This window comes from Rutidosis leptorrhynchoides, chromosome 4 (genome assembly GCF_046630445.1).
Source record: "Rutidosis leptorrhynchoides isolate AG116_Rl617_1_P2 chromosome 4, CSIRO_AGI_Rlap_v1, whole genome shotgun sequence".
Lineage (NCBI taxonomy): Eukaryota > Viridiplantae > Streptophyta > Magnoliopsida > Asterales > Asteraceae > Rutidosis > Rutidosis leptorrhynchoides.
In genome coordinates, this window is record NC_092336.1 from 54,801,393 (window position 1) to 54,827,567 (window position 26,175).

General features: G+C 33.3%; 1 protein-coding gene and 1 non-coding gene across 2 annotated transcripts; one reads left to right on the top strand and one right to left on the bottom strand.

Annotated features, from left to right (window-relative positions):
• The first annotated feature begins 3,355 nt into the window (after window positions 1–3,355).
• Window positions 3,356–3,462, top strand: LOC139845850 (small nucleolar RNA R71). Its single transcript, XR_011758605.1, has one exon. It is a non-coding gene; the product is annotated as a small nucleolar RNA R71 (small nucleolar RNA).
• Window positions 3,463–13,193: 9,731 nt separating this feature from the next.
• LOC139840639 (uncharacterized) lies at window positions 13,194–14,041 on the bottom strand. Its single transcript, XM_071830894.1, has 3 exons — window positions 13,723–14,041; window positions 13,304–13,678; window positions 13,194–13,219 (listed from the first exon to the last, which is right to left on the bottom strand). The coding sequence occupies exons 1-3, from the start codon at window positions 14,039–14,041 to the stop codon at window positions 13,194–13,196; spliced, it is 720 nt and encodes a 239-aa protein (XP_071686995.1).
• Between the last annotated feature and the right edge of the window lie 12,134 nt (window positions 14,042–26,175).

Sequence of the window (26,175 nt, forward strand, 5' to 3'; positions counted from 1 at the left end):
ATAGGAGTGGCAATTTTAGAAAAGTCTTTTATGAAACGTCGGTAAAAACCGGCATGCCTTAGAAAACTGTAACAGCCCGAGTACAACCCGTAGTGGATATTGTCCGCTTTGCCCCGACGCACGGTGGCTCACGGTTTTGTTTCTCGGGACTCACCCTCAAAACGCGTCCACTAGAGGAGGTATCCACACCCTTTATAAGGGGTGTTTCGTTCTCCTCCCCCACCGATGTGGGATGAGTTCTCACACTCTCCCCCACTCAGGACACTGCGTCCCCGCAGTGCACATCGATGCGGGCCCCAGCTCTGATACCATCTTGTAACAGCCCGAGTACAACCCGTAGTGGATATTGTCCGCTTTGCCCCGACGCACGGTGGCTCACGGTTTTGTTTCTCGGGACTCACCCTCAAAACGCGTCCACTAGAGGAGGTATCCACACCCTTTATAAGGGGTGTTTCGTTCTCCTCCCCCACCGATGTGGGATGAGTTCTCACAAAAACTCCTAACTCCTCTAACATTGGTGGGATGGGGAAGTTTAGCAATTACATCTACTTTAGCTCTATCCACTTCAATTCCTTCCTTTGAAATTTTATGACCAAGAACGATGCTTTCTTTAACCATGAAATGGCATTTCTCCCAATTAAGTACTAGATTTGATTGCTCACATCTAATAAGCATTTGTTCAAGATTAACTAGACATGTTTCAAAAGTATCACCGAAGACTGAAAAGTCGTCCATGAAAACTTCCATGCATTCTTCTATCATGTCGTGAAAAATCGCCATCATGCACCTTTGAAAGGTTGCAGGGGCGTTGCAAATTCCAAATGGCATGCGTTTGTAAGCAAAAGTATCACAAGGGCACGTGAATGTGGTTTTCTCTTGGTCCTCAGGTGGGATTGGAATTTGAAAGTATCCGGAGAAACCGTCAAGAAAACAATAGTAACTGTTTCCAACTAACCTTTCCAACATTTGATCAATGAAAGATAAGGGAAAGTGATCTTTTCTGGTGGCGTCATTTAATTTTCTATAATCAATACAGACACGCCATCCCGTTATAGTCCTAGTAGGAATAAGCTCATCTATTTCATTTGTGATGACAGTGATGCCACCCTTCTTAGGTACGCATTGAACTAGGCTTACCCATGGACTATCAGAGATTGGATAAATTAAACCTGCATCGAGCAGTTTAATAATTTCTTTCTTAACAACATCTTGCATATTAGGATTTAGTCTTCGTTGGCGTTGCACATACGTTTTATGACCTTCTTCCATAAGGATTTTATGTGTGCAATACGAAGGACTTTTTCCTTTAATGTCATGAATGTTCCATGCAATAGCTGGTTTATGAGCTTTTAGCACAGAAATGAGCTGAGATTTTTCATTTTCCGTAAGAAAAGACGAGATTATTACAGGTAATTCAGATTCACCATGTAAATAAGCGTATTCTAAATGGTTTGGAAGTGGCTTTAACTCTAATATCGGTGGTTCTTCTATCGATGATTTATATCGATATTTGTCTTCCTCTTTTAGCATTTGAATTTCTTCTGTTGTTGGTTCGTATTCATTAGCCATGAGTGTAGCTAACATTTCAGCTTCATCAATTGGTTCAGTTCCTTCTCCCAAAGAATATTCTCATGTTCCTTGTAATTCTGGAAATTCTTGTAACAATTCTTCTTGTGAATCTATGGTTTGAACATAATAACATGTATAATCTACAGATTGCGGTTGTTGCATAGATCTATCCACAGAAAACGTAACACTCTCGTCCTCTATACTTAGGGTCAGTTTCTTACCAAACATGTCTATTATTGCTTTAGCCGTATTTAAGAATGGTCTTCCTAATATGAGAGGAACTCGAGAATCTTCTTCCATGTCCAGAATAACAAAATCTACTGGAAATACTAAAGTACCAACTTTAACTAGCATGTTCTCCATTATCCCTCTAGGATATTTTACTGATAGATCGGCTAGTTGTATGCTTATTCGTGTTGGTTTCAATTCTCCAAGGTCTACTTTAGTGTATAATGAGTATGGCATTAAATTTATACTAGCACCTAAATCTGCCAATGCTTCTATTGAATTAAGACTACCCAGAAAACATAGAATTGTGAAACTTCCTGGATCTGATAATTTTTCTGGTATCTTATTCAACAGCACTGCAGAACAATTAGCATTCATTATAACAGCCGAGAGTTCTTCCATTTTTCTTCTATTTGTGATTAGATCTTTCAGGAATTTAGCATATCTTGGCATTCCTGAAATCACATCAATGAAAGGTAGATTGACATTTATTTGTTTAAACATATCCAAGAATTTGGATTGCTTGGCTTTAAGTCTTTCTTTTCTCATTTTACTCGGGTAAGGAAGCGGTGGTTTGTATGGTTTAACACAAAGCTTTGCCTTAACTGTGTTATCTTCATTAACCTTTTCAACTACTGGTTCTGATTCCTTCTCTTGATCAGGCTGTGGTGTCTGTGTAGTAGGAATAGAGTCATTAGAAATTACAGGTATTTCAGGTGGTTTAAGTGTAATACCACTTCTTGTGGTAATGGCTTTAGCTGTTTCATTTCGGGGGTTAGCATTTGTATCGCTGGGTAAACTCCCCGGTTTTCTTTCTCCAATTAACCTCGCTAGGTTACTTACTTCTTGTTCCAGATTTTGGATTGAAGCTTGTTGATTTCTAAATGCTTGAGCATTTTTTTCATTAGTTTGTTTCTTAGGTGTGAAAAACTGAGTTTGAGATTCAACTAGCTTCGACATCATATCTTCTAAATTTGGCTTTTTATCATTGGTTTGTGGTGGTTTATTTGGAAAAATAGGTCTTTGCTGGTTGTAAGTAATATTAGATACTTGTTGATTGCTAGGACCTTGTTGGTTGTTGTATGAAACATTTCGGTTATAATTCTGATTTTGATTGTAGTTTGGTCTTGGCGGTTGATAATTATTTTGATAATTATTTTCAGGCCTTTAGTTCATGTATGAAACATTCTCTCTTTGTTCCATTGTTTGTTCAGTACTGAGACAATCTTTTGTCAAATGTGGTCCTCCACACTGCTCACAACTAATTCGTATTGCGTGAATATCTTTAGTCATCTTTTCCATTAGTCTCTCGAAAACATCTAACTTTGCAGAAATGGAATCAAAGTCATGGCTAGAATCGGCTCTAGCCGCTTTAGATGAACGAAAAATATCTTTTTCTTGATGCCACTCATGTGAGTGGGAGGCAGTGTCATCAATAATTTTGTGAGCTTCAGTTGCGGTTTTCTTCATAATGGAACCACCAGCTGCTGTGTCGATGTCTTTTCATGTAGCAACGTCGACACCTTGGTAGAATATTTGTACTATTTGATAAGTGTCTAAACCGTGCTGAGGACATCCTCTCAACAACTTTCCGAATCTTGTCCACGCCTCATATAATGTTTCATTTGGCTTTTGTGTGAACGTAACAATTTCTCTTTGAAGTCTCACGGCTTTAGATGTCGGAAAGAATCTTTTAAGAAATTTCTCAACTAAAACATCCCATGTATGAATCGCTCCTTCAGGTAACGATTCTAACCAATCTTTGGCTTCTCCCTTTAATGTCCAGGGAAATAACATGAGATAGATCTATTCATCCTCAACTTCTCTGATTTTGAATAGAGTACAGATCCTATTAAAGGTTCGAAGATGTTCGTTTGGATCTTCCTTTGGCGTACCACTAAATTGGCATTGATTAGTTACCATGTGTAGGATTTGTCCTTTGATTTCATAATCTGGTGCATTAATGTCTGGTTGAGTAATGGCATTACCTTGACCAGTGCGTGTGGCTCTCATTCGATCCTCCATACTTAGAGGTTCCTGATTTTCCATGATTGAAATTGTTGAATCTGAATCACTAGAGGATTCTGATTTAATGGTTTCTTTCTCGACAACCTCTGGTTGTATGATTAGTTGTTCAGGAGGAATGATTAGTGGTTCAGGATCTCTGAATTGTCCTTGAATATCCTCCGGGTTCTCAATTGTGAGGTCGGGTTCAAAAAATGAATTATCGGAAATTTGAATTGGAGTACTCGTTCGACTAGATGATGATTCTAAAGAAAAATCAATGGCGACAATATTGGCTAGATGTCTTGATCGAGTTACAGGTGGTGAACGTATGAAAGGTGGTGAACGTATGAAAGGTGGTGAACGTTTTGCTCGGTGTATTCACTGAATATCCTATTAGTTATACAGATAAAAATTATATAAGTTATCAAATTAATAGACTTTTCTGATTTTGCCCACGTTTCGAATAGCCAATAGATGCAGCAGGTAGCCAGGACCCTTTAAATCGGAAATCCACAACTCGCCACTAACAAATCCAACTATTACTACGAACCAGAAAATTTTGGATGTCTATCAATTTAACCGCTTAAAATAATTTTTCGTCGAAATTTAAAGAAAACTTTGAAAATTCTATGTCCTAAAAACTAGAGCGTAGAAATGAGAAAGAAAAAGCGCGTCGAAAAATAAGAAGTCGATAAATAATATTAAGAAAGTAAAGCGTCGAAACTTAAAAGTCTAAAAACTAAAAAATTAAAACTTGCGTCTAAAGGTATTAAAGATTAAAAGAAATTCTAAATCCAAAATGGCAATAACTTAAAAGGTACTAAAATCTTAAAACGGCGTCACAAAATTCTAAAGCACCTAAATCTTAATCTAAAGAAAAAGCACTTAAGGGATTTTACTGTAAAGCTTAAGAATCTAGAAGTATAAAATACTATGGCAAAAACTAAACTTAAAACTAATTATGAGCGAAAAATATACAAATTACGATGTAAATGATAAAAATATACAATTTATAAAAAGAAACAAAAAATGATAAAATATTATTTTTATATTATTATTTTATAAAAGTAATAATTTATAAAACTAATTAAAACTAATAATAACAAATTATAATTAAACTAAACTAAATATATTAAATTAAAATCCTAATTAACTAATTAATTAATAATAATAATTATTAAACGTAACCCTAATTCGTACAGCTAAGGTTTCAGACCTGTCACCTCAGCTCATGCGATCGCATGAGTTGAGGGTTTTAATGCCATGCGGTCGCATGGACTGCAAATCCAGAATTGGATTGGGCTTTTAATTCGGGTTCGGCCCAGTTCCAACTTTAATTATATATTTTTTTTTCTGAGTTTAATTTATATAAAATATTATTTAATTTAAATAAAACTTATATTTTAAAAAAAAATTACTTATTAGTTTTTAAAACTTTTAACAAAAGTAATAAAAAAATATAAACTTTTTAATTAAAACACTTAAAAATATAGATATATAATTTTTTTTTTTATGTTTTTATATTTTTGTATTATAAAACTTATATAAAATTATATTTTTACAAAAATAGCTGAAAAAAATTCTTTTTTTATAGCGTTTCGCTTTCGGATCCCCGGCAGAGGTGCCAAAAATACTTGATGTGTGCGAAGGGTAGTACGAAATAGATTATATTTATTACGAAATACTATTAAATACGATACAATTTACACAAGTTATTTATTTATTTATTGAATGGATATACCTAAACCTTGCTACAACACTTATAGGCAGTGTACCTAATCGTAGAGTAGTGTAGTTTTTAGTAAGTTCGGTTCGTTCCACAAGGATACAGCTGAGTTTAACGCTATATTTTTCACAACTATATTTGTATATATATATATATATATATATATATATATATATATATATATATATATATATAATTAGTATTATTATTATTATAAAAGGGGGTTTTACCGTTTAATGAAGGTTTGTCGATTTTAAGTTCTAATGCAAAATATTAACTTAATTTAAAGCGTAAGGTAAATGATGATAAATAAAAATGCGATAAAATAAAAGTACGATAATTAAAAGTGCAATAAATTAAAGTACGATAAATAAAATGACGATAAATAAAAGTGCGATGAGATATAAAATAAAGGAATTATGCTTATTTAAACTTCTGTAATCATGATGTTTGACGTGTTGATTTTAATTTATTACCAAGGGTTAATTGTCCTTTGTCCTGGATTATTTGATAAGTCCATCTGGTTTTGTCCATAATAGTCCATCGGTCATAATTATAAAGTGCGAGGGTCTTCACCAAATTAACCTTATACTCGAAGTCGAATATTTCAACTAATTGGGGACTTAAACTGTAACAAGGTCTTAATACTTTGTTTAAAGATTACACCAGGTTATCGACTGCATATAATCCAAGGTTTTAATACTTTGTTAACAATTACACCAATTACCCTTAAATGTAATCCACCCCTGTTTTAATGAGTCCATTGACTATTAATCCATTCCCGTGTCCGGTCAAATGAATAATTATTAGTATTTATAAATATCCCGCCCACTGTACCCAGTCAATCGTATGTGGTTATATATAAATACGCCAAATTATAAATCTTTATATTAAATCAACGAGATGTCATTTAATTAATATAAAGCCCATTAATAGCCGATAGTCCAATTTCCACAAGTGTTGGTCTTTTGTCCAAACCTCAATTATGGTCCAAAGCCCAATAACTCCATCTTTAATATTTAGTCCAACATCACGATTAATTCGGCTTAAATAAGCATAATAATAACTTAGCTACGAGACATTAATTTAAAAAGGTTGAACATAACTTACAATGAGTATTAATCGCGTAGTGTTACACAGACAGAGTTTCGACTTACAAACCTTAAAACATTCGCTACTATAACCTTATTATTATTAACTTAATATTAAAATTATTATTATAAAATGTAAATATAAATATATAATTGAGAGAGAGTGATATTGATGATTGATGAAGGTCTGTATAATTCGCAGAATTCATTGCCTTTTTATAGCACCTGACCAACTTTTTGGGGCCATGCGATCGCATGGCCTGGGAGTGTTATTCCCATGCGATCACATGGAGCCTGGCACCAGCTCGCGTTCATTTGTTTTTTTGTTTGCCGACACATTTAAATAATATAATATAATATATATAATTTTATATAATTATATATATATTATACTATATTATATTCATGTGCATAGTTGACTTGTAATTTTAGCTCCGTTGACTTGCTCGTTGATGCTCGGTTTACGTCTCGGTTCCGGATTTTCGAACGTCCTTTCGTACGCTTAGATATTTTGTACTTTGGGTTCCGCAGCTTGTACTCTTGTAATTTTTAAACGTTTCTCATCAATAATTTGAACCACTTGGATTGTACTTTGTACTTTTTAGCGTTTTGGTCGTTTGCGTCTTCAAATTGTCGAATCTGTCTTTTGTCTTCACCTTTTATTATTTAAACGAATATCACTTGTAAATAGAACAATTGCAACTAAAAGCTTGTCTTTCTTGAAGGATAATGCTATGAAATATATGTTCGTTTTTAGCATTATCATCTTCCGACTCGGCTGCTGTCCTATACCAATATCTCTCAACACTCCCCAAAACACGCATACTGCGAAGGAGTTTGGTGACAACGGCTCCCAATACTGGCACAACTGTTCTTGAGGCATTCCTTTCATTGATGAATGTCTGGGCTAGAAGGTGTGCAACTTGCATATTTTGGTTGTGTATCATGGCGTGCATCAAGCGCATATCATTAATTGTAACGGCACCACCATGTTGGGTTTTCGGGTGAAGGGTTTTGGCGATAAGGTGGTGAAGAATTCGGTGAACGGAGTTGGTGAATTTTGAAGCCTTTTTACTCGAACTCCATGCTTCATTATCGGAGGTGTAGGTGCGCCAGAAAGCTTGATGATCTATGTTATCCAGGGTGGTGTACCCTCTTTTGAATACAGAATGGTTAAGGTGTGATGTCTTGTACAGTTCTAGATGCTTTGCAAACCGCGCAAGAGTTAGGTGATACATCTGATTCTGGTGACGGAAATGGATGCACTCGTAACTGTTGTAGTCATCCTGGTCAACATTTAACTCGAATCTCCAAGTTGCCATGAATTCTGCGTATGGCTCCTGATACATCTTTTCATGAATCTCAAACAGCTTTTGTCAAGCGCTGTTGATTTTCCCGTGTGCTGTAAAGTTCAAAATTTGTCTAAGCGACTAAGCTCCCCAACCACAGTTTCATTATTACCCAGTTGATATATTTGTTGGCCCTTTTTTGTCGATTAATCCAATTCCTCATAAACGGTTCATTATCCGCTGGGTTATCTTGCCCGAGGAGGTAGTGGGGTAACTCATATTCTTCCGGTAAATAATTAGCCATCTGCAAAGGTCAAGTAACGTAGGTTATGTTCCAAAATAATAAGACTTAAAATAACACTTAGAATTTAAAAATGCATATATTTTTCGAAAAAAAAAATTCGAAATGAGGGCTTTAAGAATGGCATTTTCCAAATTCCTGTTATAGTCAATTATAGCCAAAATTACTGCAAACAATATCTAATCTCACTACAAGATTATTTTCAAGCAATATTCAAAGCGTACCCGTGATTGCATTAAATAATGCTAAAAATAATAATTATAGCGAGTTAGTCGTAATAAGCAATTTTGATTAAAATATGATGATTTTTAAGCATACAATGATTCTAATGACCATTTTTAATCACCTTAAATATTTTTAATCATCAAACTTAAGCTATAACATTCTTAAGTCAAGGGTTAAGACCGTTTTAACGGGAAAAAAAATAATTTTGCTAAAAACGTACAAAATAAGAAAAGTCAAAGACTAGGCTAAATTTCCATTCGCAAGTCAATGATATCTTCATTTAGGCTAGTTTTAAGGCAATCCTAAGTTTTAAAAACGTTTTAACTATAGGAATAACCATAATTCTAATTAAGCGTAGTTTTACCAAAACATCAATTTTTAAGCAAACAAGCCTAAATTGTTCCAAAATTAGTTTCTAAGCATCCTAAATGAATCACTAAGCCTAAATAAGCTAGCAAAACATCAAGTTTCCAAAAATTTCACCAATTTCTAGCCTAAAACCTCAACTAACGAATCGAGAGCTAAAAACTATCCAAAATGCTTCAATCGAACCTAAAAACTAACACACATCAATCACATTATCTAACTAAGCATAAAGGAATTCAAAATTGGGCATAAAACACAATTTTTCTCAAAAGTCAAAAATTTGACTTTGAGTAAAAACTCGAATTTTAACCGTGAAATAGTACCTTTTATGCAAAATTGATGATGGAAACGCGTTTAGGAGGCACGAGAGAGTCGGATTCGAACTTTGATTTGTTAAAAATGATCAAGATTTGAGGTTGGGGTGTGGTGATGGGTGCGTCGGCTGAAGAACATAGAAGGAAGAAGAAAAGAAAAGAGAAAGAAGAAAAGGAAAGGAGGAAAGGAAAAGAAGAAGAAAAAGATGGGCCCGTGCGGCTCACGGGCTTATTTTCCCGACCCGACTCGCGAATTTTTAGTCTTTTAAGATTTTAAAATTTTAACTAGATTAATAGAAGATAAATAAAATTTTACTTCGGATTTTAATCCGGTTATTTTTATTAATTACACTAAAATTTAAAAGAAAAAGACAAATGGACGGAGTAAAATTAAAATATTTTATTTTATTAAAAACATAAATTATACAGGTTCCACAACTAAGTTCCAGAAATGACGTGGAAAGAAAGATAAGTTTAAAGCTTCTTTGACTATCCAGAGTAAATCAGCGGAGTGTACTGAAAATATTTCAAAATCACTTAGCATTTTACGCTCACGCTTTTGTAAATCTCCGATATCGTCCATAAGTTTAACCAAAGCCCTTCTAACTTTTTTAATGTTCGAAATTCCATCCCTCGGTCCAGTATCTCGATAATTAAGTTCGAAAAGAAGTTTTGACATTATGTTTTGAAATAAAAGATCTTCCGCGCAGTCAGGATCACCGATAGTAAATTTAAAATTTTCAGATATTTCCCGAATGATCTTTCTTTGCGGAGTCGTAAACGGAAATTTTGATAGTGAGGATTTGTACGAGTTCAGAATATATTTCCTTTCTTTTTACGAAGAAATTCTAATGTATTCTTTCGTCGGTGGAATCTGAAAAAACTTCAATTAATCTTTTGATGAGAAATGAGGCTGGATCAAAGTAAAAGAAATCTCGGTTTTCATATTTTGAAATAGGGTTAGATTTCTTGCTTTCAATCTAAAATTCTAATTCAGAAATCATTGCGGCGACATAACGGTTTATATGAATTGGAGAAAATTCCTTATCACTGAAGTGAGGGAGAAAACTGATGAATGACTCTAAATCGAATTTGAAATCAATTTCTGCATCCTGATACTTGACAAAAATATCATCCCTACATTCTTTTAATAGTTTGTGAAGAGAACGCAACTCTTTTAACAGATTGATTTGAAATGTTGAGAACGGGAAGTCTGAGGAATAGAGGTGTCTAATGAATTCTCTATAGACATCTAACCTTCTACTAGGATTTAACAGATTTCCAGTAAACGGAGCTTTTGTTTGATCAATGTGTCGTTTCTCTTTGGGATTAAATTCAAACAAGTCTGGATAATTGAAAATAGTTGGATATTCTTCCCGTATTTCATCTTCCATAATCAGGAGTTCGTTAAGACTGAGCCTCCCTTTTAGATCATGAAGAGGGTCGAATCCTGGTTCATTTGAGTAAAACTTATCCAAAAGTAATGAAATCTCTAAGTCAGATGAAATTATCCGGCTTCTTGGACTATAAGGATCAAGAACTAATTCTTGATGAGATTCATCAGGGTTTAGATTTGTTTTGGTTTTATAAAGGAAAACTTCTCCGATTTCCGAAGTCGTGGGAGAGCAACTGCCTTTCGCACTTTCTTCGTACTCAGTTAAGTTTGAACTGAAATCTACAGAAATTAATACCATAATTAATATTTTGTTTTTATAGTTTTAAAAGGGTTTACTATAATGGCGACTTTAAATCCTATACCGACAAACTCCCTATTTGTTAAGCATGTATGGTTCATATCAATTTATCTTTGAAACAAGTGGCCAGGCCGACAACGGAGAGGCAGGATCCTTTTGGTTTCAATATAATTAGAGACTGTTCGAAAAATCCAATAACCAAGTCCGTGTATAATTGTCTTTCTTAGACACCACTCAAGAGTCTCAGATATTTTGACAGAATCAACGATTATCTTAACAGACAGAAAATTCGTTCCCCGGCAACGGCGCCAAAAACTTACTTCTACTTATGATATGGCCAAAACGGACGGTTTTATTTGTGCGGTGTCGTTAGGTCGCAACACGTCAGAATTAGCTACCAAAAGAGAGTAATGGTTTTATTATTTATACTTAGCTGGGGTTTCCTAGCTATAACTCACCTACTTGTCTTCCTTTTAATGAGTAAGTGATAAATATAACTCATGTTCGTATTTTTGTATGTTTCCTCAGTAACGTGGGACAAAAGTGCCTATATAGTTAACCCTCGTGACAAGAGGTGATAGATTAAGATTAACTAATAATATTATAATTTAACTGTAAAGATAAAGATAGATAGGTATGGAGAATAGAATTCTGATGGGAGACTATCACAAGAGTTTAACTTCCTAGAATAAACACTAAACCTCAATTAATTGGGCTATGAACCTAACTGATTTGTCACTAAGAGTTTAGACTTTGAAGATTCTGGCTAAAACGGATATCCCTACTCCCAACGCTAACCTTAGAGGGTTTAAATGACCTTATGGATAGAATCCTAGGTACATGAACAAAGTGGTATACCTATTAAGGGAAGTCTCAGCTTTTTGTAATCCTAGTTGGTCTAACTAAAGCAATATTCGATCACTTAACACTACGATATGCCTTAACATTAACAGATGTGCAATCTTAGATATTCTAAGGTACTGCTAATTGGATTAGAGGTCTCTCCTTTGCGATCACTTATTCAACCCCGGATCATCTTACAACATCTTAAGAACATTGCTTCTGACGCGAATCATGCTTTTGAGCAAGCCAGTGTTCACTGAACTCTATATTGCCTACTCTAATCACAGCCTAAATGGGCAGCTCTTCTTTGACGAATAAATGGTTATTCGTACGTAGGTACTATATCCCTATTGTGATGTTAAGCACACATAACTACTTACCTTGTATCCTAGGGTTGATCAGGTCCTAATACTAGGTTATAGCCACGTGAATAAGCAGAAAGGGTGATCCGTAAATTAAACTACTAAACCGTCAAGGTTTCAGCATAACAGTAGGATAAATTTCAGATAAAGTATTCAACATATAATAAACATTTGTAACAGATAGATAGGCATGCAAGATGAAAGCAACTTAAGATAACAAGATAACTTTATTAAATTAAGAAAAGCGTTCACCGTTTACAGACGAGATCTGGACCATTACAAGTGCTGACATCCTCTAGACCGCTCCTATTACAATCTTCGGCATTCGCCTTCGGATACTTAATTTCCTGCTCGGAGGTGAGAAGACCTTGAAAGCTCTAGTGAGAGAAAGTATATTGTAGTGAGAGAGTGAGGAGAGGTGTGTTGAAATTGGATGACAAAAAGCCTTTGAATAGACTTGAAATTTCCCTGCAAACGGCTGGCAGACCGTTTGGCAGGCCGTTTGCAGGGGCCGTTTTCTAGACCAGCCCATTTGCAGGGGCCGTTTGCCTTGGCCGTTTGGCAGGCCATTTGTGAGCCAGGCAAGCCGTTTGGCAGGCCGTTTGGCTTGCCTGGTCAGCTGATTTTGCTGGATTGTAACTTGATTTCTTGTCTTTCACCGTTTTCGCTCTATAATCTTGATTTTAGCTCCGTTTCTCTTGATTCTTTTTGCATCGTCTTCGTAATTACTTTATCTACAAATTTAACTGATAAAGCGATTATTTTACCAACAAAGTTTTGAACTTTAAGCTTTTTGGACTCAATATCGGGGTAAAAACATGACTTTTTAGCTGATATCAACGGGACTACTTGCTTATTTTATAACCAGATGAGCGTTATAAGATAAGTAATACCAAACCCCGCTGATAAAAACAACTTTATGAGAGAATTTATCAAGAAAAGCAATATATACAACAGTATACAAGTTATTTGGTATGATGTACAATTAAATGTAGCATGATTGCTCTAATTTAGGTTGTTACACCTATAGAAACATAAATTGTTTTCAAAAAACAGGTGTACCTAATCAAGCGTAATTCATTTAGTCTCATCTTAAATGAACTCAAAATTTCAAATTCCTTTAAAATGCAACCTTTAACATTAAATACTAGAAATATACACAAGCAATTCGCTTTATGTTAGACTAGTAGTTGTACGAAAACGCCTACAAAAATAATAAAATTTGCACAGAAAAGAATTCCAATTTGTCTTACTAATGCATTCTAGGAGTGCATTATGAAGGATGTACCTGTAGAAACATCTAATGTGATATAAGAACCATTTTCTTCATCCTTAACTCCATCTTCATCTTCATCTTCATCTTCATCTTCATCATCATCAAATCTTTTCATAAGCTTTTTTTGAAGTTTATCTTTCGCGTCTCTCAAGAACTTAAACTTAGGAGGTGGTGAAGCCCAAATCTTGATGAATTCTGAATCACTTGCTGACTCGAACAAAGGACTAAAAGTTCTATACGTATAATCACCAGGTGTTATAGGTGGAGTGAAGTACACAGGTAAAGCAAGTGGTGTAAAAAATGGTGTATCCACATATATTACATCACTCATATCTTCTGATTCTAAATCCTCTTTTGTTTCTTCTTTTATTGTAAACAAAAATCTCGCTGCGACAGATAGGTTTCAATCCTCAAGACCTCCAAATCAGTACTAGATGCATCGTTATGTTCAAGTTCATTTTCATATTCTTGATCTTGACTAAATTGACTGAGCCATAAGTCTGTGTTTCCATATTCTGATGTAACTTGTGGTTCATGAACTAGTGTGTCTGTGGTCAAAGATGAGGGCTTTTTCAAGCAAAACATGTAGAATAATTCTCTTGTTGGACTAGAGTAACTTTCTTGAATCATTTCTCTATTTGTCACCCTTTTTTTCCACCATAACAAGTAGTAAAGTTCAGCAACAGGAGCTAGTAACAAACACCCAAAAACAAGACTTAAACCAAGTCCTATACTACTTGAAGCTCTCATACTCCTTCACGCACACATCACAGTCACAAGATAAACTGATCTTTTCACTGTTTGACTACATAATCTAATCTAATCATGATACTTTGAAGAAAAGAGACTATACCTAGTTTGTCTTGATATCGGATGATTATGCATTATTGAACTCGTGCATCATCAGCTTTACACTTGAAATGCACAATTTAAAACCAGCATCATGAAATTGAATGTTTTTTATTTACAGGATTTTAGATTTGTAATAAAAATGAGAGGGAAATTGAAAAAAAATTAAGGGGAAGAAGTCGGGAAATTGAAAAGGGTAAATTTATGGTACGAGAGTCGTTTGTTTGGATTGAGAGATGCTACCCAAAGTCACATGATAGCTCATTACAAAGAAAGTGATATATCAATTAATAGTGTCAGGTTCAACCCCAATTGAAATTAAAATTAGAAATTTGTATGTGTATTATTTTTCGCGCGAGAAAACAAAGAATATACATATTTTTTCTATAAAAGAAATCAAATAGATATAAATTCTGATAAAACGCAACCAATCAAAACCGACAACTAAAGCAACTAAAATGTCCCAACGACATCAGAATACCAGCCATAACCAAATACGAGTTTGTTAAGCAAGGGTTGTAGTTTCAAAAATTATTTTTCTAAGTACGCGCTTACAAAATAAATATTCTACTATTTTTACTTTCTTGTAGATTGGTCAAATTCGTAAAATAAAAAATCTGAATACCATCTTCTTATAGACTAGTCTACTCTAATCATTTGATGTTATTAACACCGACTTACATTCCTCTGTCACCACTATAAAGACTTTCATTGACATTGCCAGTGGCAGAACTTAAATTTTTATTCTAAGAGGCAAATCATAAATAATTGATATTGGGACAATTACGTATAAAATATGGGGAAAAAACAAATAATCGAGTGTATATGCCGATAAAATGAATCATAAAGTGCAAATACGAAGTAACCTACAAGTAATTAGTCTCCAAATATATATAATATAAGTATGAATAATACTTATGTTATATACTCTTTCCGTTCCATAAAATCAGTTCATTTTGACTTTTTATTTGATTTAAGATATATTAATGAGTTGTCTAATTTGTGTTTCATTTAATGTTGTTATATTCAGTAACTAATAAATTAATCATTAAATTTATTGTCAAATTTTAAAAATAAAAGAAAAATAATTGTAACTTTAATAGTTTTTTATTATTATTTAAAATAAGAGACAATAATTTTGAAACAAACAAAAATATTGAGATGAACAATTTTTATGGGACGGAAAGTAATTATTAAGATACAATAAACCACCAAAGAAAGAAACTAATGATATATAATATGAGGTAACCTAAAAGTAATTAGTCTCCAAATATAATATAATTTTTCTCTAAATAATATTGTAAGAACATTCAAGTATTATATATATTATCATAATTTCTCTAGTGACAATTTTAAGAGTTGTCAATAAAAGAATTTTTTTTTTTTTTTTTGAAAGATCGGATGAAATTTTATTAAAAACCAAGAATATAAATACAATGTGGTATTAGCCTATAGCATCTATATCTATACAAGACTTACAACTCGAAAAAGAAGACGGAAAAGTAAAACTCGAAACATTGCAGGAAAAACACCCTTGCTAAAGGGCATATAAATGCTCGGGACAACTTGTACAATGACGAGCCAAGTTGCACGAGAGTTGCAGTACCGTACACTACGATGACAAAGCAACTCACGCCCAAACTCACTTAGCCCAAACATAGATATACCTAAGAGCGCGGGTGGGAAAAAAACCTACAATTAGCCTATTCCGTCTTTAGGGTTCGGGATAACATCATAAGAGGATAGGTTGTCTATAACGCCCTTAAACTCATTACTAGAAAATGACAATTTTTTTTTCGTGCTACCTAAGAAGACATAGCACGACATCTCGTGCTACTCAAGAAGACATAGCACGACATCTCGTGCTACACAAGAAGATATAGCATGACATCTCGTGCTACCCAAGAAGACATACATGTTCATCCTGCTGCTTAAAAATTAACTTTTGACCCATTCTACATATCTATTTGGACCTCTATAGACCCAAATCAAATACCACTTGTTTTAACATCAAACATACATAAAACCAACATTTTAAAATATTTTTGAGCTTACATAGCTCTATTACATACAACAAGCATTTTCATTCTTTTACATATCACACACAAACTAGACCTTTGGCGTTACTAAGTGGTTGACAAGAGCTAGATCAAGAGGAATTTGCAAACCACTTACAAAATGCCCAATGCTCCACTAGCTTTAAACCGGCTCCTTACCTTCGCGATGACCTTTAGAACCTATCAAACATAATAACATGGAAAGGGTAAGCTATATGCTTAGTGAGTTATAGGCTAGTAAAATGAGAAACTTCACATAACATAACATAAACATTAATATAATCTTTCAACCCGAAGGTTGCATTCGTCATTCGGATCTGATCTTAACATACCATAGACACCACTACTAGGCTTACCCTAGTATAGTGCCTAAGCTAGCCATAACACCATAGACATACGCATATGCCAAAGCTCACATTAAACATAAAACATAGATGCATAGATACCCAACGTGTTTAAGCTCGAATCGTACCATAGACACATTCATTATTCAAACCTAATGATTATGCCTAAGCTAATCATCAACCATAGATACATTTATTAGGCAATACCTAATAATCCTATCTAAGCTAATCATCTAGTGCAATAAGTCGTCACCCTCTTGCACGGATGCAATCCGGGAGCACTAAGCCACTATTGACCCTCCCATTTTACCCCTATAAACTCACCTTGCTCTATGGCACTCTTTTGCTTCTTTGTAGCTCCTTTTCCTTGACTAGCACCTATAATTATGCTAATCTCATTAGTTTCATATTTACATACTTACTTAACCAAACAAGACAACCTTAAACCATTTACCCCTTTTTTATATATATATTTTAAGACTTTAACAAGAATAACACGTCAAAACACCTCATGACTAGCTCATGAGTCTTTTCCATGCAAGTTAACTTAAAAGTCCCATTCTTACTTTCATTGTGACATTTTCACAAACACCTTATGTGCATAAACTTGGTTTTAACCAACAACACATCAAAACACTCATCTTTTCCCCTCATACTTGTTCTTTCAACAAGTTCTTACATAAACTCATCATTTAATAGCTTTTCAAGTGTAAACAATTCATAAACATCACTCAACTCACAAACCCATTTGTATATATTTCTACAAATACATTAACTTATAATCTAACATCAAATTTCAAGCTTAAACAAGTAGTAACCATAAATCATACATAAAACTAAGAATTAAACACTTATTAATCATAAACTTAACCAATTTCACATATACAAATCTTACCTCAAATTTTCTTCAAGAACTCTAGCTTAGAATAAATGAACAAAGGATGTAAATGGTGATCTTCTTACTTCCCTCAACCTATTAAAGCTCTTGATTGCTTCAATTCATAACCCACTTGAGTTTGGATCACTTAATTTGAAAACCCTAATTCACCTTTGCTTCTAAAACCGTTCCTTCTTTTCTTTTCTCCACTCTTCTAATGAAATCTAGAATCAACTAGCACTCTTATATCTTTATTATAATATAACAACAATTACATGTTGTCAATAATGGTCCCTCCCCACCAAAACTTATCTAAGATGGTCCTAACATTTACTTATTCTAACATTGCATGATTAGTCCTTTTTACCTTTGATTATTCATACAAAATATTAATATAATATTACCTTAAAATTGGGGTGTTACAACTCTCCCCCCTTTAGATCGTTCGCGTCCTCGTGAACCACTCTTGGTATAATGCTGAATAATACTTCATTAACCATTCTTCAGGTTCCCATATACACTCAGAACCCTTTTTAAATTTCCATTGCACCTTTAATAGCACCACCATTTTGTTTCTCAATTGCTTTGTCTTTTGATCTATAATTTTCACTGGCTTTTATGCATACCTTAACTTTTCATCAACTTCTATCTCATTAAGTGGCACATAAGTCGTTTCATCCGCCAAACATTTTCTTAATTGAGACACGTGAAACGTGTCATGAATAGTACTTAGTTCATCAGGCAAGGCTAAACGGTAGGCTACTTTTCCAATCCTCGCAATAATCTCGAAAGGTCCCACAAATCTTGGTCCCAATTTACCTTTTTTCCTAAAACGAATAATACATTTCCATGGTGAAACCTTAAGCATCACCTTTTCACCTACTTGAAATTCTATCGGCCTCCTTCTCTTATCTGCATATGATTTTTGTCGATCTTGTGCCGCTTTCATCCTTTCGTAGATTTGATTTATCTTTTTGGTAGTTTGTTGCACTATTTCCGTACTCCCTAATTCTCTTTGACCCACTTCACCCCGACAAATCATAGTTCTACATCTTCTCCCATATAACATCTCATAAGGTGCCATTTCGATGGTAGAATGATAACTATTATTTTACAAAAATTCAACTAAAGGAAGGTGGGTATCCCAACTACCACCAAAGTCTATGGCATATGCCCTCAACATATCCTCCAAAGTTTGGATAGTTCGCTTACTTTGACCATCCGTTTGTGGGTGAAACGCGGTACTTATGTGTAGCTTAGTACCCATATCTTCTTGGAATTTTCTCCAATACCGTGAGGTAAATCGAGTGTCACGGACCGAAACAATGGAAACCGGCACTCCATGTCTTGCAACAACCTCCTTCATATATAACTTAGACATTGATTCCGAAGATGAAGCTTCTCTTATTTCCAAAAATAATGCACTCTTAGTCAATCTATCAACAATAACCCAAATGGCGTCGTGTTATCGAGGGGTCTTAGGAAACTTGGTCACTAAATCCATAGTGAAATGCTCCCATTTCCATACCGGACCTCTAGTAGTTGAAGTTTAACATACGGCATTTGATGATTGGCTTTTACCTGAAGGCAAGTGAGACACTTATGAACATATTTTACTATATCTCTCTTCATTCCTGGCCACCAATAATCTCTCCTTAGGTCCCTATACATTTTTGTAGCACCGGGGTGAGTCGAATACTTAGATTTGTGAGTGTCATGACCCGGGAATTTTGACTCAAATTTAAACTCAACTCTTATACTTCCGCCAAGATAAGCAAATTGTTGTGTTGCATTTAAAATGTTTTCATACATTTAATTATCCATTAGACCTTACCTTACGATTCACGAACAAATTATTATTTATAACTCGAAACCCGATAAGATATATTACGTGATCTAATTTCTTGAAAGAAAATGTTGTACGACATAATGATTTCTAATATTAAAATGTTTTAACTATATATAAAGTAATTTGAATATAATTAGTTTCGAAAAACTATTACCTTTTATTTTTATAAATTATAGAATTTATATATGACTTTTGGAGTGATTGTGTCTTCTTAAAGACATATATAATTTTTATAAATATTTAGGACCACTTTTAATAACTCGTTTCTTAGCTATCATAAAAATGATAAATATCTTAACCTTATCCTAAAATATAAAAATTTTACGAGATTTTTTTGACATTTATTATTGGTAAGGGGGCATCAAGTAGCGGTCCGTGACAAATACGGGATTTAAATTAAGTCAAAAATCACGGATCATTATGTGACAACAAGTTTACACGTTTTCATTTATATATTATATTATTATTATTATATATTAATTATTATATTATTATATTTATATTTAAAAATAAATAAATAAATAAATAATACAAAAGCAAAATCATGAATCATATTAGACAACTTTTTGATGTGATCTCTTTTACACGTTTTTTTAATATATATATATCTATATATATATATATTATAATTATATATTATTATAATTTGAACTAGAAATCAGGAAATGAAATTCTCTATATAATCGATATGTTTTGTCATTCATATGAATATGCATCTTAAGCTATACTCCAAAATATTTTTGTTTACTTTCAAAATACAAATGTTAGTATACAATAACAAGTTACATGGGTATTTTAATTCAAGTTTCAAACTGTTTTAAAACTAAGAAAATTATGGGTATTGTTCGGGAGTATTGTTCGTCAGTCCAAGGCCAACAATGCTTTTGTTCACTGTCATTGCTTCCGCATATTTTTCCTACAGTATTGAATCTCAATATTGGAAAGTGAGTTTATAGATCCCTTTTTACACGCTTTAAATATTTTTGGGCGGAGAATACCTGCACTTTATTTTAAACGCAATGGACATAAGTACATACTAAATTCTACACTGAGTTTGAACCGAAAATCCCTTAGCTTTGGTAACTAGTAACTACCGGCTATAAGAACTGGTGGGCGCGAGTAGTTGTATATGGATCCATAGGGCTTGACATCCCTGTCCGTTCTAGGTATAGAGACCCTAGCCTGAACTATAAAATAGATGTATGCTATTTGAGTTTAGTACACGTTGATTTGCGTGTATTGTACATGTTGGTTGCATGTATGTTAAAACAGTGGTACTTATTATATATACGTTAAGTTTAGTTACCAGGGTACTCAATTTCGTAGAATATTTTGATAAATGTTTTGGATGAAACAACTGAAATCTTGTGGTCCACCTTTATATACAGATTATGCGCAATATTAAAACTATGAACTCACCAACCTTTGTGTTGACACTTTTAGCATGTTTATTCTCAGGTCCCAAGAAGTCTTCCGCTTTTTGCTTATACGTTATACAAGCTATGTGCATAGAGTCATACATACTTTATTAGAGAAAACTTTGAAATCACAAAATCATCACTATGTATCTTATTTTGACTGTATTGTCAACGGATGTATTATTGTAAACTATTATTTACGGTGATTATCTATATGTAGAAATCATCAGATGTCAAAAACCTTGGATTTAGATATTCATTTACGGTGTTCCTTTTCAAAAGAATGCAATGTTGATGTGCGTAGAGGTGTATACGAAATAGTTATATTTTTACTACGAAATACGACGAAATATGATACAAGTTTTAATTAATTTATTTACAAATGGGATATACCTAAACTCTGCTACAACACTATAGGCAGTGTACCTAATCGTAGAGTAGTATAGTTTTTAGTAAGTTCGGTTCGTTCCACAGGAAGACGACTTATTTTACACTATATTTTAAACAACTATATTTGTACAAAATATATATTTTTATATATAATAATAATATAAAAGGGAGTTTACCGTTTAATGACCGGTTTGTCGATTTTATATTTTAAGTCACAATTAAAACCTAATGAAAAATATAAATGACGATAATTTAAATGCGATAATTAAAAGTGCAATAAATAAAATGACAGTAAATAAAAGTGCGATGAGATATAAAATAAAGGAATTATGCTTATTTAAACTTCCGTAATCATGATGTTTGACGTGTTGATTTTAGTTTATTACCATGGGTTAATTGTCCTTTTGACCTGGATTATTCGATATGTCCATCTGGTTTTTGTCCATAACAGTCCATCAGTCATAAATATAAAGTGCGAGTGTCCTCGTCAAATTATTCTTATTTTCGAAGTCAAATATTCCAACTAATTGGGGACTTAAACTATAATTACACCAATTTTCCTTGTATATAATTCACCCCTGTTTTAATAAGTCCATTGACTAATAATCCATTCTCGTGTCCGGTTAAATGAACGATTATTAGTACTTATAAATATCCCGCCCATCGTGTCCGATCGAGTGTATGTGGTTATTTATAGGTACGTCCAATTGTAAATCTTTATATTAAATTAACGAACTATCATTCAATTAAACAAATATAAAGCCCATTAATAGCCCATAGTCCAATTTCCACAAGTGTCGTTCTTTTGTCCAAACCTCAATTATGGTACAAAGCCCAATTACCCCGTCTTTAATATTTAGTCCAACATCATGATTACTTCAGCTCAAATAAGCATAATAATAACTTAAATACGAGACATTAATTTAAAAAGGAGAACATAACTTACATTGAGTATTTATCGCGTAGTGTTATACGGACAGAACTTTGACTTCAAAACCCGTAATTAACCGTTACATTAACTTAAACTAACTAATATAAAACTAAACTAATTTATATTATATATATAAATATTATATATATATATATATATATATATATATATATATATATATATATATATATATATATATATATTACAGAGATAGAGAGTTTGATTTTTTGTGTAAAAACTCGGCAGAAGCTCGTGCCTTTTATAGGCAAATTCTGATTTTGGCTGCTCCGCGAGTGCGGAGTTTTGTAGGCAATTTGCTCCGCGAGTGTGGAGTTCCCTGGGCCAGCTCACCAACTTTTGGATTTTTACTTGTCGACATATTATAAATATAAATATAATATATAAATAATTTATATAATTATTTAAATATTATATTATATTTATGTGCATAGTTGACTCATAATTTTGGCTCCATTGTTTCGTACGTTTACGCCAGTTTATGTCTCAGTTCCGGTTTTTCGAACGTCTTTTCGTATATTTTAATATCGTGTAATTTGCGTTCCGCGACTTGCGTTCTTGTCATTTTTAGACGTTTCTTATCAATAAATTGAACCACTTGGATTGTATCTTGTACATTTGAGCTTTTTGGACGTTTGCGTCTTCAAATCTTCGTTTTCGCCTTTTGTCTTCGCACTTATTTATTTAAACGAATATTACTTGAAAATAGAACATTTGCAACTGAAAACTTCACATATTAGAAGGATATATTGATACTAAATATATGTTCATTTGGAGCACTATCAAATATCCCCACACTTGAACGTTGCTTGTCCTCAAGCAATACAGAACTTGAAATTAAATCACACGAATCACTTCTTTATTCTTCACACTTTATACATCAGTGATTTTGATACGGCGGTATAAACAATGATAGTAACGATGTGGTTTACAGTCCCACATGACTATGAAAATTTAGATCCTTTAAGGAAATTGGATCTTTATGAAAACATTTGATCTTTTGAAAATTCATTCTAGATTTTACCCTAGATAAGTTTTCTGATTTGACCCACCATCGGTGTTGCAAAATATTTTTGTGGATCAATATTTTGGCTAAAACTTTCAGGCTTAAAAACTGATTTTTAATCTTTTAGGAGATTATCCTTTCTGGGGGTCTGATTCATTAGTCTTATCAAGCTAATTTGCACGGCGCCCTCCCCATTTTACGAGACAGATCCTCTCATGGTTAGGATAAGTCTGATCACTTGGTGACCCTGTTTGATGCTGAGGTCCGTGGATTTTCTGCTAATTTTAGTGATGACTTTTCTAGATTTTTCGTCAACCTACAGCTGGTCTGGTCGACAACTTCTTGACCTAAATCAAGAAGCGCGTGTCTTTTTAGGAAGACTTTACTTCCTTTTAATGATGGAATTGATTCATCGTGTAGATCCATCTATTCTTTCAAAAGTATTACAATAAATCGGGTAAAACTGTTAATTTAGTCCAAAACAAAAGTACCTGCAATAAGCTTGTACAAGAATATATGATATATGTTTTAAATATCTTGGTAAATTCTTCCCACACTTAGCTTTTATTTATTTTTTTCTTTACCTTTTTATTCTCCTCTATTCCATTTTTAAATGAATTCTAGCATTTTGGGTTGTTTCTCAATTTATGTTCTTTCCGAGGTAACGATAATTTCGGCATTAACACCTAGTTTTATTGTTCATAAATATGTATAAACATGATTTTGAATTCATTTAGTTGAAATTTTTTTAAATTTTCACAAAATTTGGCAATTAAACCAAGTGTAAACCCGAGAGAATTTATAACCCTTCCCCACACTTGAGATCATGCAATGCCCTTATTTGCATGAAATCAGATTATAATTATAAATTCATGAGGGTGATTAGTGTAGAAAAGTGATTAAAAATACCCAGTTTGTAAATTACAAAGCTCGTCGAATGATAGATAACGCGCCTCATCGTTCATTCCTTTTGTTGTTTTATCACACATATTTTTCTTCAAAAACGGTTGTTTTTCTGAACTGTTTGCCAAACTTTGAAAATGCGTTTTTTACCCTAATTTATCATGTATGTTCATTAACGAGTTATGCACTGACCCGAACCCCTAATTTAATGTTAAGTGGGGTTAGACTTCCCCATACTTAGCTGACGACATGTGAAGTCGGTAGAATAGATTCCACGAATTAGAATAGTGAGCCAGTTATTTACATCTCGGGTGGTGTATAATATATCAATGGGTTTAAAGTTTAGACCCACCCGATCGTCACTACTTAATTCTTTTTTAAGTGTAGCTTTTAGTAAATGGATATGTCTCTTTTCTGGTTCTTGGTCAAATGGATCGATATACACCGACATACATACTATAGGGTGGACAATTCCTAACATTTCCTTTCGTTCATTCTCGGGATCAAAGGTTTCACCTCTATTACCCAATTGGGTGAAATCCGAGGTGTCATTATCTATTACAGCTTGTAGTTCATCTTTGGTAGATGACTCGTCTATTGAGAATATTGGGTTGGAAGGTTGTGGAATGGTGAATTTCGGGATCGAAGCAAATTCTTCTTCATTAATGGTACTTATCGGCCCCACCATTTTGGTCTCGGGGGTAAAATTTTCAACGTTATCATTTTCCCAAGAGTACCAATTTGTCACCCTTACTTCTTCTTCATCCATTGATGGATCGATGATTTCGTCGGTAGAGCCTAATGTGTCGATATGTTGTGAAATTGGTAAAGCTGAATAAAAAGTATCATCGGGATAATTGGTGATTTCGGAGCTCTCGAATTCATCAAAATTCGATGATATGAGATTTTCTTGAACAATACTCCTCAGATCAACAGGTGTGTAATCTGATAGAGTTTCAGCTTGTCGATTTACAAACTCTCTCATTTGTTCATTTTGAGCATCGAGTTCTTCGAGTTTGATTTTCATATTGTCTAAAAGATTTTCAGACACATAATTTTTCTCTTCTTCTGGTTGTTGAGTTTAGAAATATTTTTGGGAATAATCCCAATTGGAATTGTATTTTTCATAATCGTTCATTCAGGTTCCGTGGGTGCGTAATTTTCCATAGGAACGTAATAAAAACATTCCCATGTTGAGTGATAATCTCCACAGATTTCACAACTAGTTATTGTTTCGTCATTCGTGATCCAAGATTGACCGAATGAATTTTCATCAACACTCGTTTGAGAGTATTGATTTAATTGATTTCGCATGTCAGAAAGAGTTTCCAACATATTCTCGAGGTTTTTCATACTACACTTATTACCAAATTTTAGCTACAATGTGGTGCATTTATTAATTATCCTATTAGTTATAAAATAAAATAAAAAAATTATATAAGTTATCAAATTAATAGACTTTTCTGATTTTGCCCACGTTTCGAATAGCCAATAGATGCAGCAGGTAGCCAGGACCCTTTAAATCGGAAGCCCACAACTCGCCACTAACAAATCCAACTATTACTACGAACCAGAAAATTTGGATGTCTATCAATTTAACTGCTTAAAATAATTTTTCGTTTTGAAATTTTAGAGAAGAAATAGAAAAAATTCTAAGTCCTAAAAACTAGAGCGTCGAGAAATAAGAAAGAAAAAGAGCGCGTCGAAAAACGTCGAAAAATAAAAGGTCAAAAAAAAATAAGAAAATAAAGCGTCGAAACTTAGTATTCTAAAAACTAAATATTAAAAGTTATTTCTAAAGGTATTAAAGCTTAAAAGGAATTCTATATCCAAAACGGCAATAACTTAAAAAGTACTGAAATTTTAAAATGGCGTCGCAAAATTCTAAAGCACCTAAATCTTAGTCTAAAGAGAAGGCACTTAAGGGATTTTACGGCAAAGTCTTAAAAGCTAAAAATAAAGTAACTACGGCAAAATACTAGTCTTAAAACTAATTACGAACGATAAATATAAAAATTACGAATTAAGCGATATAAATATACAATTTATAAAAAGAAACTAAAAATGATAAAATTACAATTTTTATAAAAATATTATTTTTATATTATTATTATATAAAAATATTAATCTATAAATTAAATAATAATATTAAAACTTAATATTACTAATTATATATTAAAACTAGAAAATTAAATAAACAAACTCTAATTAATAACAATAATTTAATTAAACCCTAAAAATT